At 39.4% G+C, this 16,532-nt stretch overlaps 1 protein-coding gene across 1 annotated transcript; it reads right to left on the bottom strand.

Moving 5' to 3' along the window:
- Positions 1-6,792: 6,792 nt before the first annotated feature.
- Positions 6,793-12,369, bottom strand: LOC131235282 (auxin transporter-like protein 3). The gene is made up of 8 exons (XM_058232416.1): positions 12,106-12,369; positions 11,429-11,614; positions 10,439-10,551; positions 9,973-10,156; positions 9,761-9,858; positions 8,957-9,164; positions 7,585-7,842; positions 6,793-7,103 (listed from the first exon to the last, which is right to left on the bottom strand). The coding sequence occupies exons 1-8, from the start codon at positions 12,256-12,258 to the stop codon at positions 6,912-6,914; spliced, it is 1,392 nt and encodes a 463-aa protein (XP_058088399.1). The 5' UTR covers positions 12,259-12,369; the 3' UTR covers positions 6,793-6,911.
- Between the last annotated feature and the right edge of the window lie 4,163 nt (positions 12,370-16,532).

The raw sequence follows: 16,532 nt of genomic DNA on the forward strand, positions 1-16,532 counted from the left end.
TAGCCTTCTTCCAACAATCATGACTAGCTGCCTGATGGTATGAAGTAGGAATAGATACAATATCCAGGGTAGTATTCATAGCAGACATAAAGTATATCAAGCGATCATGCTGTCGCTGTACACGAGTAGAACGACGTGCCAAGATAGGATCTGAATTGGTTATGGGTACAATAGGGAGAGTAGTAAGTGATGGATTTTACGTGGTCGTCGTGAATAAACCTGTAATGGACAAGGAGGTGTACTCGAAGCAACCAGAATGTCAGGAAAAATAGTAAGACTAGGAGAGTCTGGTGTGGGTGAAGGAGGAACAGATGAATTGAAGGCAATATGCTCAAGAAAAACAACATGTCGTGATACCCGTACACGACGAGAGACCGGATCATAACAACGAAAACCCTTCTGAGTTTCTCCAAATCCCAAGTACATACATTTGACTGATTTTGGGGAAAGTTTGTTATGTTCACGTGATGCCAAATGAACATAACATACGCAACCAAAAACACGAAATGTGGAATATGTAGGAAGAGAACCGGTGAGAACAAAGTAGGGAGATTTACTATTCAGGATTGTGGTTGGCAACTGATTAATCAAGTAAATTGAATGCATCATAACTTCCACCCAGAAGGAACGAGGAACACTCATAGCTGTTATTAAGGTATTGGTAATTTTAAAAATATGGCGATTTTTTTGTTCAGCCACCCCATTCTGTTGTGGAGTATCAGAATAGGTGGTCTGATGAATAATCCCATGACCTTGAAGATATATACGAAAATTTGTGGAGAGATACTCTACCCTTGAGTCAGAGCGGAGAGTTTGAATTTTTACTCGAAATTGAGTGTCTACCATAGAATGAAATATTTTGAATTTTTCAAACACCTATGACTTAGAGTGCATAAAGTAAATCCAAGTGTAATGGGTGAAATCATTAATGAATATAACATAATATCGTAGTCCAGAGAGAGACATAATTGGGGAAGGGCCCTAGACATCCGTATGCACCAGTTCAAACATAGATGATGATTTTGTAGTCCTTACAGGAAAGGGAATACACTTACTTTTTGAAAGGCAGCAGGAAGAACAAGAATAATCTAAATCACTTTTATTAAGATAAATATTCCCTAACATGCTAGAAGAAAAAAGCTAAATCAAACAATCAGAATGTGGATGACACAGGCGAAAGTGCCAGAGTTTCCACATTTTATTTGCCTAACAAATATCCGAGGAAGAGGGAGAGAAGAAACAACGAGCTGGAGTAACGGATGGGTGAAAATCTAGTACGTACAAACATCCATGCCACCTACCCTTCCCAAGTACCTTTCCCGTTGCCAGATCCTGCACAAAACAACAATTTGGAAGAAATATGACTAAGCAATTATTGGATGTAAGTTGACCAGTAGAAATTAAATTTGAGGAGAGTTTAGGGACATGAAACACATCTCGAAGGGTAAACTAGCGATGGTCAGAAGGAGAGAAAATTAAGGAACCAACGGACTGAATGGGTAGTTTAGTGCCATCTGCAGTAGAAATAGCCTGATTGCCAATGTAGGGATGAATATCACAAAGATGCGATACATCACCAGTCATATGATTTGAAGTACTGGAATCGAAGAACCATGGAGAATATGAGGTTATACCTGACATACCAGCCGCAAAAAGGGCTTACATGATCTGCTTGAGCATCACAGGAGTTAAAGGTGAGGAAAGACCTTCAACAGAACTAGTGGATGCAGTATCACTAACAGAAGGGTCGAAAGAAGTAGTCGCAGAAGTAGCAGAAAGAGCACGACCATGGCCATGACCTTGACCACCACGTCCACGGCCGAACGAGGATACGTAGACATGTGAACAACAGTCCTGAATACCATGACCAGTTATTCGACAATACGCACATCAAGCTTTGCACTGAGCGACGACATGTCCCAATTTGTTACAGTCGCGACAAGTTAAAGGAGTGGAACCACTGTTTGGTGCAGAGGTGGATACAGTAAGTGCCAGGTCAGATGGTCCCTGAGATGTCTCCTGAGAGAGGACCTGTAGTCGTTGTTCCTCGGCTAATAAATCATTAATAACCAAATTCATTGAAGGAGTTGGGCTACGGTTCAGGAGAGCAGCCCTGCAATGCTCAAATTTCGGACGCGGTTTCATAAGAAACTGTCTAACTTGCGTACTCTCGCGCATTGTGTGGAATATTTTAAAGTCATTTGGAAATTCTGGATCCATCATAGCCATCTCTGTCCAAATTGTAACCATTGTAAAGTAGAAAGTTTGAATACTTTTATCGCCCTAAGTAAGGTGAACCAGATCTTGTTCCAGGCGGTATGACCTAGCCACATTACTTTGTTGATATATTGTTTGAAAATGATCCCACATAGCCTTAGCAGTGCGATGTGGCGTGAGGCCAACAGTTATTGATCGATCGACCGAATTAAGAATCCAAGTAATAATCCATTCATTTTTCATTTCCCAATCAGCCATTCTGTCGGCATTGGTGGAAGCAGGGACAGTAACAGATCCATCAATCAGTCCCCTCAAACCACGACCCTTAAGAAAACTTTGAAAGTGGATGGCCCATATATTGTAGTTGGTGCCATCGAAACTATATCATGGGGCCTCTGTACGGGAGTCTTTATCCATAGGTAGGACGAGATAAGAATGATGCTAAAGAAGAAAGTACCTTGCAGCCAGAAATCAAAACAACAACCAGCAAGAGATCAACAGGGATCGGAGGCAACAAAAGACAGCAACAGATCAAGACGTGCAGTAGTAGGTGTAGTAGTAGGTTTAGCAGGAGATGTTGCAGTAGGGATCAGATGTAGCAGGAGATGATGTAGCAGGGAATGGACACAATAGAGAGGTGCTCAGGGACGTGCGCAGGTGCGTGCACAGGGTCGTGCGCAGGGGACGTGTAGCAAGGGCGTGCGGATAGGCCTGGGAAAGATCGGACGAGCTTGGGGAGGGCCGAATCTGACAGGACAGGGATGGATCTAACAGGGGAGGAGCCAGATCTGACAGGGGAAGAGCCGGATTTGACAGAGGAGGGCCGGATCTGACAGATGGTGGTGCCGGTGATGAAGAAGATGCTGGATTAGGATCGGTATTGCTCTGATACCATGTAAACAAAGCAAAAAACGATGAAGGCTTTGAGGAAAATGATTCTCCTTTGCTTTTCTGTATATTTGAGACAACCCTAAAGGGTTGAATATATAGAGTTTTACAACGACTATACAAGGTAAAATGATAAATATAAAATCTTCTACTTATATATCGTATATCTATAGAATCGGCTATACAAGGCATGTGGCCTGTCTAACAATGTTATACCAGAAAACAAGAACTCAATGGAATAAAATGCGTCCAAAAATCACAACCATCAGATCTTATCTCAGTTGAATGAGCATTGTCATTGTATAATTGTATTGGCTCTTCTAAACCATCCATCAGTAGGCCACAACTAAAAATAAAAATTTCCATGTCAAAGAGATTTTTGATGCATGGTCCATTGAGAGTGGGACAGAATAAACCAATGGTTTGGACTACTGAACCATGGCTCCACTTGTCAGAATTAAAACACATGTATATTCTGTAAAGATGTGGGATCAAGGGAATAGGAATATAAATTAGCAAATCATAAAGCCCACTGTTTAGTAATCAAGTTACAAATCCATAGATTTGGAGAGCATGATCGTCGGCTCAGAAGAGTGGGCCAATAGGATCTGACGGTCTACACGATTTCAGGACCTTTGTAAAATCTGAAGATGTATGATGCATGTCTAGTGGTATGCTTAACCACTATAGGAGCAGAGAAATCTAGTCACTCATCTGATTCTACGGTTAAGATAGCTCCAAATTATGATCAATGGCTTTGATCATATAAGGGACGGGTCATATGGACAAAATCTATGTATACTATCTTTCATTCTTGTTAGAAAACCCCTCCACTTTTTATAGGGAAGGGTCGGGGAGTTTGGATGAGATTGAAAGTTATCTAGTTTCATCTGATCTCATCCCATCCCAATCTCAGGTTCAAAGTGGAATCTAAACCTCAAATTTAAGATTCAACTTTAAACTCTGAAGAGAAATCATAAAGGATAAAAGGAGGAATAGTTGAGTGGGGTCCACCCACAAGCCCATGTCCAACAAAGCATATATCAAAATTGCAAAAGTTGTAATACATTTAAATAGATTCATTTAATGGATTTGGCAAATAACAACTTTTAAAGGAGGATTTTTTTTATTTTTTTTTTGGTTTAACAAATCAATCAATTTGAAGGAATTCAGAAAATAGCTGCCAATCAAGAACTTGTCTAAAATCCATGAACTGGAAAATCCATGGGAGCAAATCTTCAGCCTCAAACAAGCCTGAATAGAATTTCCTTTTATTCTTCTTTTTTCTCTTAGGAGAAAATATAAAAGTTGAAGTACTGCCTTTTTTCCCCTTTTGGTAGATATGCAAAGTACTCAAATCTTAAATTTGGTTTAGGAGACTTCACTTTCAAATATACAAATTTATAGAAATGGTGCACATCAATAAAGAGATAGGAGAGAGAAAAGTAGATTGGTAGGGATTGCCTTCAATGCCTTTTATCTTGATCAGCTCTTTATATTTTCTTCTTTTAAGGGATCTTTTGAGCTAAAAGGTCACTTTGGCTTGTAAGATGAGAAGTGGAAAATGTACTTGGTTCCATGACCCTTTTGGCTTTGCATCATACTATGAGATTATGACAATGTGGTGTGTGTCCAGTGCATGTATGTGTGTACACCCATGCACATGTAAGATTTCTTGAGAAAAAAAAGCCATGTCATTATGTTAATGTATTTTCTTAGAAACTATCTTCTATTTTCGGACACTGGTGCATGTAGATGCTGACGGCCTGTTCGGAGACAATGAAACCGCCTGAAAATAATTATTTTCCCTTCATGATTTGACATTTATGTTTATTTAAATTGCAAAGAAAATCATAGATTTTATGTAGTAATTTTTTTACTTATCTACCTTTAGAGCAATATACAAGGTAACCATTGTCTATGTTCATATGCAACCCATGTGATGATTGGTCCATCAGATCATCACAACAGGCTGCACTTGTTCGATAGGTTAGATATCATACTCACACCATGCATGCCCCACAATGATTGATTTTACCACTTTCTAGGAAATAAAATGGACACGGCATTTTGATCATTTCACCCGTTAAAAAGCACTTTAAGCTACTTTCAAGTTTCAATTAGTAAAATCCCTTCTATCAATTATCTCCTCTTGCTCTTCTTGTATTATTTTGTTAGTTCGCCATGTCGATATTATATATTGGGAGTAGAATTTTTATGATTCCAATTGCAACCTCAAGTGTACATTCTTTTTGGTAGTGCAAACCACAATCTAAGATAGCATCTTAATTGATATGAGTTTCCTTTGTTTTTCTTCTTTTACATTCAAGACCTATTCAGATTAAAGGAAAAAAAAGGAAAAAAAGAAAGAAAAGGAAACACTTTTCCTATGATGGGACGTTTCACTATGTTTGGATGGCAAAAATAATGGTGGATTCTAAACCCAGATCCTCACACTTGTTTTACGTAGTGTGTAAATCACCTAAGTTTTATGGGGCCGGCATATTATATGTGTAAAATCCACTCCATCCATGAGTTTCATCCTTGATTTTTAGGCTATGGGGAAAAACCTGCTAGATAGAACTCAGATGGGCCATACCATTGTTGTTTGGGGGGACACCATGGTGTAAATCTCTTATCAAACCAGTTAATCAGGTGTAACTTTCTAGGACGAAGTGAAGATACAAAAATCAATCTGATCAGTCTCTCACTCAGGCCACAACACAAACTTAGAGGTCTTAGAAGCAATTTTACATCATTCCCATTAGTATATGCCCCACCATTGTCTTTTATCGGGCTGATCTTTTGTATTATAGCTCAAATAAGGTTTCTCACCCGATGGATGGAGTGGAGTAACATATACAACATGGTAGACCCCATAGAGGTCGGTTATTTTACCCAGTTGCATAAAATAGATGTCATAGACAATTCAGGTGAATGGATTCCACATAGCAATCATTGCACTTTTCCATAGTCTAATTTCCCTAACACAAAATACGAGGTAAGCATTGTCTCACAAAACCAAGATTTCCACTTGCTATCTAATTACAAGATCCCTAAAAATAGAATCCATGGTTCAATAGTGTCTTGGAATCCTTGAGGATCCATAATTTTGGATAATTATCACACTTCTCTTTGCCCTTTCTTTTTCCCCCAATAAAATCACACCCTCATGTTATAATTCCTCAGTTGGTGGCTCGTCACAGATCAATGGCCACTATACCAAAGGATTATGGATGTGCAATGGCCTCAAAAAGGTGATTGTACTTATGGATGGAACAAAGGCTGCATAAACTTCGATGCTCCCATGTGTAAGTGTGTTGGATTGAGAATGAGAAAGTCCTAAAGTGTGGAGACTTGTAGAGAGAGGTGTCTCAATTATGGGTAGAAGCCTTAGAAGGATTCTCTCCATATCTATTGTCTTGGTCTCCAAAACCTCTCTAAGCATTGTAAACATATCCCATTAGCATGCACGGAAGGAGAGACCAGTGAGGAAGACCACAAGACAACTGAGTTCAACAAAGGTAGAATAATGGCTTCAAGGGAAATTCATGCATGCGTTTCTACCATAATAAATCCGTGATTTGATGCATAGGTATCTTGGGAGATGAGAAAATCCAATCACACCTCAATTTGAATAATATAGTAAGATATAAGAACCACTTGTTTGAATGATTGCAAGAGAGGTAGAATTAAGAGGTTCCCATGAAGGGTTGCATTTAAGAAAGAAATTACAAGAGATACTAATCACTTTACATATATCTTTGAAATATTTTAAACTTTTCCTTTATTTGGAGAAATGGTAATCAAGCTTTATGAGGGCATTGATAGCACTTAGTGAACATGCCAAATGTGTCAACTTGCTGAATGAAGTTGAGCATGCTGGCCCACCCTCCAAACCCAAATCCCACCACAAACACCCATCCCACCACAAACAAGTTCATGGAGTACAAGCCAGCCCATCCTCCTAGAAATGATGGTGGTCTCTCTACTGCATTCTGTATAGGAAAAACACCAATGCAAAAAAGAAAACTAATTAAATGGAGAAAATCCTATAAGATGATTCCCTTGGAAGGGAGATTATAGAGGAAATTCACGGCGCATTTGCTAGTGTTCACATATGTGAGTTTTGTATGCCATTCATCGAGGGCAGTTCATTGTCAACATCCTTACGTCCGAAAATTAGGCCAATCCACTCATCAGGTAGGTGATGCACCCATGCTGTATTGGACATGGGTGGAACAGCCTCTCTTTTTTTTTGTGGCAAGGCAAGTACATAGAGGGTCCACTTGATGGATGGAACAAACCTCTCATATGTCGCACATTGGCATTTTTTGCCACAAAGGTCACCTTTTCAATCTTTCCTCATGCCAAAGGAGGAAACCAAAACTATTGAGAAGAAGAAAATGATGATGGCTATGAATGTGCATAGGCTCATCTATGGTTATGTGAAACTAGCATGGTGATTAGGATACTAACCTCTCTCGCAGAAGCAGGAGCGAAGGTGATCATATGTGCTAAAGCAGGGATGATGTAGACAGTAAAGCTGACCAGAAGAGATCCGACGGTGGAGTTGATGGGGCCGAAGAAGGGGAATATGATTGCCAGAAACCATATGGGGATCACAACTGGAAGTCTAACTACAGCTCTCTTAAACAAACTCTTCGTCTCATGCATCCCTATGACCTTCTCCCACACAAAATACAGGGGAGTGCAGGCGAATCCAAATGTTATGAACTGCATCCACCACCCAAACATAGCAGCGGAAAATGATTCCTCTTTAGTTTTCTCGATTTATAGAACTTAGATTTCATGAAGCACATATAGCCAGCAATTCATCACCAAGATACATTCACTAAAACTAATAACAGAACAACACTTGATATGTGTTTGGATGCTCAATTGAGCTGAATTGCAATTCATTAAAATCACTATTGAAGAAATTACCAAAGTGGGGGTGGCACCATTTTAGTTCATATTGATGACGGGGTACCAAATTGCAATTCCATGCATTTCAACTTTGACTCAAAATGGTAATAATTGTGTTTTGGGGGCTAATTCCTCATATAAATGGAGTAGGGTACCTCCATTTTTATCATTTAGTCTTCATAGAGTTGCATCATTACAAATCAGTTTAATTAAGTATACAAAAAAATCCGTAACGATAGACATGGATACGTCGTCATCATCAATGGTTTGTTTCAGTTTTTCGTTCCAAACAAGACATGATTATCGAATGTTTGTCAAGATTAATAAAACCCAAATAGATTGCCCATCTTTTTGTCATCTTAGATGCTTAGATCTAAAAAGCATAAATAGAGACGTACCCACATATCATATGCTTTGTAAGTTAAAAGTAGGTTAGATAAAAGATAATGTCAAAATTCCAGATGGGTAATATTTTAAGGTCTCATTTGGATGCAGAATTGAATTGAATTGCAATAATTAGTTTGAACCAAATTTCAACCACCTCCGTTTGTATTCAAAATGAGGGAGTACGATCAAATTGCCTTTATGTTACTTTCGAATTTGAGGTAACAACAAAGGTGATTCCAACTTGGCTCTTTCCTCTTGATTTATCAATTGGCTGGATCTAGTGGAAATCTTTGAATGTTGAGCTCATCCTACAAACTGCATCTAAGTCATTTAAGTATGTATAACTTCATCTAAGTGCATTTTAAGTGTTTCATGTACTTAAATGCACTTAGATGCATTTTCTCTTGATCTTAATATACAAAGCTTTGTATTGGATCTGGTGTCTTTAACTAATTATTGCAATTCAATTCAACACTGCATCCAAACGGGGCCTAAAAGTCTATCTAAAAATAAATTGGTTCTTTGGGTTTATCACCTGGTGAATGAGCATTAGGATGACAGCCATATCCCTAAATCCGGACCTCGGGAGCAAAGCGAAAGCATTGGAATGGTTGAGAAGCATATCGCCAAATGCCCAATAAACCGAAATCGCCGATGGTAAGGTTAGTGTTAGCACATAGAGAGTTGCCATCAAGTATATCAGCTTGAATTTCTGTGGCTTCCACATTGCATGCATAATCTCTCTGCAACCCACATCAACAAAATTCAGTTGTATGTATTTGTATATGTGTAGACCGTACGCAATTTGCTTATAACCCTATGTTGTGGGGCCCACTGGGATGTTTGTGTTATATATAAAAAATTCTGTCCATCAGTTGCACCAGCTCATCTCAGGAAGTGACCTCAAAATCAGGCAGATTCAGAGCTCAAGCGGGCAACATAAGGAATAATGGAGATTGGATGCCCACCATTGAAACCTTCTTGTGGGCCACAGAAGTTTTGGATCAAGCCCTTTTTTTTTTCTCCCTTTGTCTTGGTGAGAATCCTTATCAACAGGTTAGATGGCATATAGACATTAATGTGGGCCACAGGAAGGTTTCAACAACTGGCGTTTCCATCCCCACTTTTTCCTGTGCCATGGCCCACTCGAGTTTTAGATCTACCCCATTTTTGTGCTCATGTTTTAGAGTTAGCTGGAAGAATGGATGGGTGAAGTGATAACACATGCATCACGGCGGACCCTGCAGAGCTTAGGGTTATAGGAAATTTCTGTACCTATGTGTGTGCATGCATGTAACTATATATCTGTTTATGTATATGTAATATAATTAGTTCTCACACTGTGACAGCATGTCCACCAAAGGTGTAGAGAATATTGGTGGCTCCAGTGAAATATAAAACCATTTTGGTTGGGCCTGAGTGTTTTACTCCTTCAACCTTGAAATTCAAAAAATAAAAAAATGTGAGTAAGGAGAGAAATCATGATTTGGGTTTTGGGTATTTTTCTGTTTTCTAGCCTAAAGTTAACAGAATAGAGAAGAAGTCCATTACCTGTCCATGGATGAGGGAAGCAATGGTTAGATACCATGCAGTGTAAGTAGTCATGAGGAGCCCCAAAAAGGACCACATTCTGTAGTTATGGAATGAAGGGATGAAAACTGTTGTAGCACAACAGGCACCAAAGATGTAAGTCCATGTTCTCTTGTCTAGATTATCATTGATGTAGTATATGTTACTGCATAAAAGGAGGAGAGAAAGGAATGTGAATAGAAATTCTTTTCCCCACAAGGGCAAAAATGAGACATTTACACCCATGTTTTTTATGCACACACCCCTTTACTTTTTGTACTTTTTCCTTTGACCTTGATTCATGCAAACCTTTTCCTTTAAGCCCTTTACTTTTTCTTTTTTTTTTTTGACTGGGCAAAAGTAGGCAATGCAAAGTTAAAGGGGTGAGTTCGGAGGGTGTAAATATTAGTTCCCATTAGTATAGTATGTTGTTTTTGTATTAAGTTACCTTGCACATGCAATTAGTTGAATTACTGATCCAAACAGAAGAAAAGTGCAGTTGAAAAGAAGGCCTGCATTTCTCCAGTGCTTCCCCAACAGACCATCAAGGACTTCAAACCACTGTGGTGAATCAAAAGAAGATAGTCCCAAGATCAGATTGATTGAGCAATCCTAACCTCTGATTTGTGAACACTTGCTTACTGAATTGGAACCATTGGATTTTTTTTTTAAAATTTTTTTTTTAATGCTTCAATAAATATCCACCAATTTGATACTCGGATAATCAAATAAGTGTGATTTTTGGTCCATGGTACATTTAAACTGGACCCATAATTTGGATAGTTTAATTTGAATTACTTGTATGCCACGTGTGTGCAATTTCTAAGTTGCCTGCATATCATCCATCACAATCTCCCAGAGTATCAAAGTCTTTCTCTTTTTAGGGAGCTATTTAGAACCACCCAATTGATTTGCTTACACCCATTTCTATTTTTGGAATTGAAATAGCACAAAAGCATACTATTTCATTTCTTAAATGGAAAATGGGTGTATGCACATCAACCAACATGGGTCGAGATATCAATTATTTACTAAAATAACCAGATGCAAGAATTTTTTGATGAAGATGAAATGAGCAAATGGGTAGCCTAAAAAATGAATGGTTCTAACAACTTTCCAAAACTGAGTCAGCTCGATCGAGTCATTTCAGTTTGCTGGGCAACTAAATGAGCCACCAGACCAAAGCGAACCAAAATGGAACGAGGCGGGGTGAGTCATACAGGTTTCAGTCTCCAGGTGAGTATGCACTCCGAAACTGCTACTTAAAACCATTTTTATAAATGAAAATTACAGTAAATCTCATCAGATTTCAATAAAACCAAATTGGCTTTTCCTGTTATTTTATCACAATCTATATTTACAATGACATAAGAAAAAACCCATGTAGAGAATTTATGATATGCAGCACCATGTTGTGCATGTCATATGCAATCATTACCTGAATTACATGGTTTCTAAAGTCCACCTTTTCTCTCTCCTTTCTAGTGCGGTATTCAACATAAAGGACACTAATAAGATAAGCTGTCCAACTCCCCATCAATCCATAAAACAGCTGAAAAAGGATCCCAGACAACATCCCCAGTTGGGAAAATGAGTATGGCAATGTCAGAAGTACTTGAGCCACCTACACAAACACAACAATAACAAACTTCCTTGTGTTAACTGTAATAGTAGTAGAAGTGATATTTACACCCACCCTTTTGAAGAATACACCCTTCTTTCTACTTTAGTAATACAAGATTTGTATTATTGCATTACCAAAAGTAGATAGTGTACCATCTAACCATTCAGCTGAAGATAATGAGACCAGTTTCTCTACAAGAGATTCACCTGCATCTGAAAAGTTACAGTGCTTATTCATCAGAATTCATGTGGTGGGCCCACAAGATGGTTGGATTGGCCTGATTTTAAGGATGTCTAGCTTTCATAGTAGACACCCATCTGGATACTGGATCCATACACACAAGGCAGTGGGCCCACAAGAAATTCTTGTAGAATAAGCTTATTCTACGAGGACTAGTAGAGGAACCCGTCTTATGTATTTGGATAGGTGATTGTTATTCAATACTAAAGAAAATAAATGATAGTGATGATTGTGAAGATGATTTTGAATGCCTGGTTAGACGCGCAGCTAAACCATGCGTCGTAGACGGAACCGCCATCCCAGAAGAACTTCGATAAGCGGCTTTTAGTAGGCTTGAGATCGCCTTCTCTGTCCATTTCGATGTAGTTTCCGGCAATGACGGTTTCGACCTTCTCCGACGCCATTGATCTAAAGGAATGTGTTCAAGAGAGAGAGGAGCTCTAGAGGTTATAAAGGAGGAAATCCTCCTCATGCATCAACTCCATTTTCTTTTCACTCTTTGAAGTGGGTGTGTGGGGCCCATGTTGCATACATTGCACGAACGGGGTGGCCCACCCACACGCTTTGTCCATCTCATGGGACCATGTATTTGATTGTCCACGACTCTGATATAAAAATGCATGCATGTGTGAAAAGGATAAGAGATTTTTTATTTTTTGAAAGAGATGGGTGTAAGATGCGGTGAATGATTGGTGGGAGGTGAATGGTTGGTTCACATGAATAAGACCACACGTGTGACAAATGGCTTTATAAGGTTGGGGTAGGCCCTCTTTTTATTAAAGATAGGATTCTTTTGTAAGGTACCATGACTGGTCACCTACAGGCTAAGTTACCACAACTTGTGGTGCTCTGTGTCATCTTTGTGTCTAGCATGCCACTTGTGTGGGACATCAGTACCATGAAAATGATAGGCCCTATTATGATGATGATGTAGAGTGGGTTGCAGACACTTTCATGGCAAAGATGGACTGGAGAAGGTTTGATCGGTGGAGGAAATAATCCGGACCGTCAGAACCTTAAATCAGTCATATCTCACAAATCGGTATGAGTTTTTTGAGATATTATAGTGATTTTGGGGTAGGAGGACCTACTTAAGCCAGCCAACCTGCTACACTTGGTCAAAAGTCCTGTTTAGTTTCGTTTTTACTATAAATAGTAAGTTTTAGTTAGAGTATAATTTTGATCTTTTGAGTTGTAGAAATCATGCAAAACATGAAAATGGCTTTTCTTTGGGCCAAAATGGACACTTACTATTTTTGGCAAAAAACCATGAGTATGCTAGAAATAGAGGTTGTCTATAAATAGTAAGTTTACCATTTATAGTAAGTCACGTTTTTAGGGCATTTGAGTTAAGTCTTTAAGTCTAAAATTTCATCCTAGGTTTGAACTCCTGATTTAAAAAGTTGTAATTTAGTTTTTATCATCAATCAAGTTATTTCGAATTTATTAAGAATATTCTTGATTTTATCCCTCGTGAATTTGAGGAAGCTCTGTGAGTATTCCAGAGATTTCCGTGGATTCAGAGTAGTTATCTCCTGAGAAAGACAGAGATTGACCTCATCACATCCCTCCCCGTGTCGGATGATTATCTAGCACAAAAATATAGCTGGTCTGCGAATTGGGTGGGCCACAGTGTCGAAATCAATGACAACCACCAGTATAATTCAACATACAGGTATGGCCCACCTAGTGAGATGATCAGCTTGATTATAGATAAAGGATTTCTCATGGTGGAGCCCGTCGTTTTCATGGTACTGATTTCTGGCATGCTGGCAGGAAATATGGTATATGGTGTGAACGGGCCAGCTTGCCTTGGTTTGTGGCCTTGATTCTGAATTGGCTGGGTCAGGCCCCTCTGATAGCCTTAGCCCTGTTCAAAATTTTGATTTTGCTCAGCTTTGGGATGGCCCATTGACACCCATATATCTAAATGGCCGAGCCATGGGCTTGTTCTAGCCCAGCCCATGAACCAAATAACTCAAGCCAGGTGGCCTGCTAAATAAAGCGGGCCACACAAGCTGTTATATAGGGCCTTTGTGCGTACGGAAACTGAAGTCAAGCCACTGATTAGTTATCTAGCCCACAAAGTCCTGCCAAACACACCTTCAACTTCACTTGTGTCTTCTCTCCAGGTCCACCACTATCTTTATCAAATTTGCCCTAAAGTTCGATCCATTCCCATAACCAACAGTCTGATTTAACTTATTGTTACAGTTTGGAAATCCTCTTAGCCTAAAATGAGAATCCTCAATAGGGTTGTTATCAGATTGGGTCCTAGATTACTGGTACTTGTGCTAATCAGTTTAGAGTTTGACATGTTAGGGTCTTGTTTTTTAGGACGTGGACCTAGATGCAATCATGCCCGAGTTGTCAAAAAACCACTTGCTTCAAAAGCTCGAGCTGTTAGAGGATGGCGTATCAATGTATATTAAGGGACTTTAACACTCCCCCTCACGTATGAGGTGGAGTTCCGTTGGGCTTAATTTCTTGTTTTTGACCTTTTGCTCTACTCTTTTACCATGTCAAATAACCACTTCCTCTAAAAGCTTGAGCCTTTAGAGGATGGTGTATCAATGTATATCAAGAGACTAAAACAAGTGCCTGCCAAATCTTTGGCCCATGGTTTTGAGTCACGTTTGGTTCATATCTGAGTTTGGTTTAGGTGGGAGTGGAAATGGTCCAGGTTGGGACTGTCAATGAAAACTATGCTTGTAGTCATGTTCATACTCATATTAGGCCTAAAATGGACAACCATATCCTTATTCACTAGAGTTCTTGGTATAAATTGGGTTTTACGATCCCAACAGTTTAAAGAGCATAGCTTGACGTGTTCCACAATCCATAGGTGTATTGATTAGGTTTTTAACAATTAGTATCAGAGTCAATACCACATACTATGTCCAAGTCACAAAAGGAGTGACCTATAAAAAGAATAACTTGGACCAAAATGAAAGCCGCCATGGTATAAAAAAGGGCTATTTGAATAACTAGAGTCCAACTGCCAGGCCTTAGGAAAGAGGCCAAAGTGAGTGTTGGATTGTTATACTTCCAATAGTTTAAAGAGCCTAGCTTGATACGTTACATTAATTTAGAGACTTTTGACCAATAGGTTCTTAACATCCAGTGCCTATTTATGATTTAACCTTAAAAAATAAAAATAAAAATAAAAATTGTAACATTGTCCATACTGAAATATACCACCATTACTATTAACATAGATGGCCTCTAGATGCTTTTAGTTATCATTTGTGGGCTGAGCATTGGATGCTTAGAATCAACTAAAGAGTAGAAGTTGTTGGCTTTGTCATTCAATAATGGAGCCCACCTGACGAATGGCTGAGATCATGTATCCATCATGCCGGGTGGATATTCATCATGACTCATGAGTCCTCAAATGTCATTGTCATTATCATTCTCCTTGTCGAAAACAAATAGAAAAAGAAAGAATAGGAAAAGGCAATCACCAATGAACCTTGGTGGGGCCACATCCTTTAATTATGGACGGATGTACTGTCGTACATGTGTGCATCATTCCCTTTCATGCAACAGTACCCACCATCAATGAACTGCTACTCCCCAAAAATCACATACTCGAATCTGTTCCAGTAACTGTTAATGAGATGGACCCATCTGTGGGTGGGTTAACCATAACCCAAAATCATATTAGACTCTCCTAACTGTAGGATTGGATGATTTAAGCCCATAGCTTCAGAGGCAGCAACAGGTCAGGTCAGCCCATGGGTCAACTGGTCTAACCTGCTTCTAAGGAAGTTAAATGGGTAGTGGGTCAGGCTCGGGCTAGACATGGGTCATGATGGGCTGATCCTACCCACCCTTGTATTTTATCAATGGGCTGGGCCTGATGAGTTGGGTCTAGTTGGTTGAGCATGACCAGATTACATTGAATGTGTTGGATTCAAGTGAGTCAGGTCAGCCCACTGGCCGGGTTCGGACCATAATTCATGGTCCGGCATGACCCATTGCCTCCCTTGCATAGAATGTAAATAGGCTAGTATTTTTCATTTTTATCTGGTTTTCATTAATCATTGGGCCTGTTGAGATATGGCCCATCCAGGCCACCAATGAGGGGTTCTGATTTTATACACGTATGTGACTTTCATGTCTTGGACAATCAGGGCTTTAGCACTAGATAAGGTGCCGATCCGGATCGACGGATGTGACTTGTCCATGTCAACTCAGACTCAGTGCAGCACGAGTCAGCATTCAAAAATGGGCGACTCAGCTCAACTCAGGACTGAGTTGATCTGAGTCACTGAGTCTTAAACCATGGTGCCAAGGGGTTGGCTGGTCCAATGGATTGCCTTTCTTGGGCTAGGTTCAGCAGTTTCTCTGGGCCTTTGCCACATCCTTCTTTTCTCAGTAGGGCTGTCAATGGGCCGGGCCTTGGGTTGGCCTTGGCCCAGACCCCAAATTATTTGGGACTGGTCTATTCAAAATTTTGATTTTATTAATGAACAGTGAAGATGGATTGATTGGATTGTCCACATGTCCCAGTGCAACTAGGCCCACTGTAACTCTGGGAATGTTGGTTATCTGAAACTCTATTTTACTTGTTGGTTTTCCAAATTTATTTGGAAACATTGTTCCCTTTTTGACAAATTTTCTAGAAAATGATCTTTCTAGTTTCCGTTCACTTCTAGTGCTTAAGAAATATCCT

This window comes from Magnolia sinica, chromosome 19 (genome assembly GCF_029962835.1).
Source record: "Magnolia sinica isolate HGM2019 chromosome 19, MsV1, whole genome shotgun sequence".
Lineage (NCBI taxonomy): Eukaryota > Viridiplantae > Streptophyta > Magnoliopsida > Magnoliales > Magnoliaceae > Magnolia > Magnolia sinica.

Coding starts and splice junctions, on each gene's coding strand:
- LOC131235282 (XM_058232416.1), bottom strand. CDS start 12,258: ATGGCGTCGGAGAAGGTCGAAACCGTCATTGCCGGAAACTACATCGAA. Junction 10,157..10,438: donor CAACTAATTGCATGTGCAAG/GTAACTTAATAC, acceptor CCTTTTATGCAG/TAACATATACTACATCAATG. Junction 9,859..9,972: donor CTTCCCTCATCCATGGACAG/GTAATGGACTTC, acceptor TTGAATTTCAAG/GTTGAAGGAGTAAAACACTC.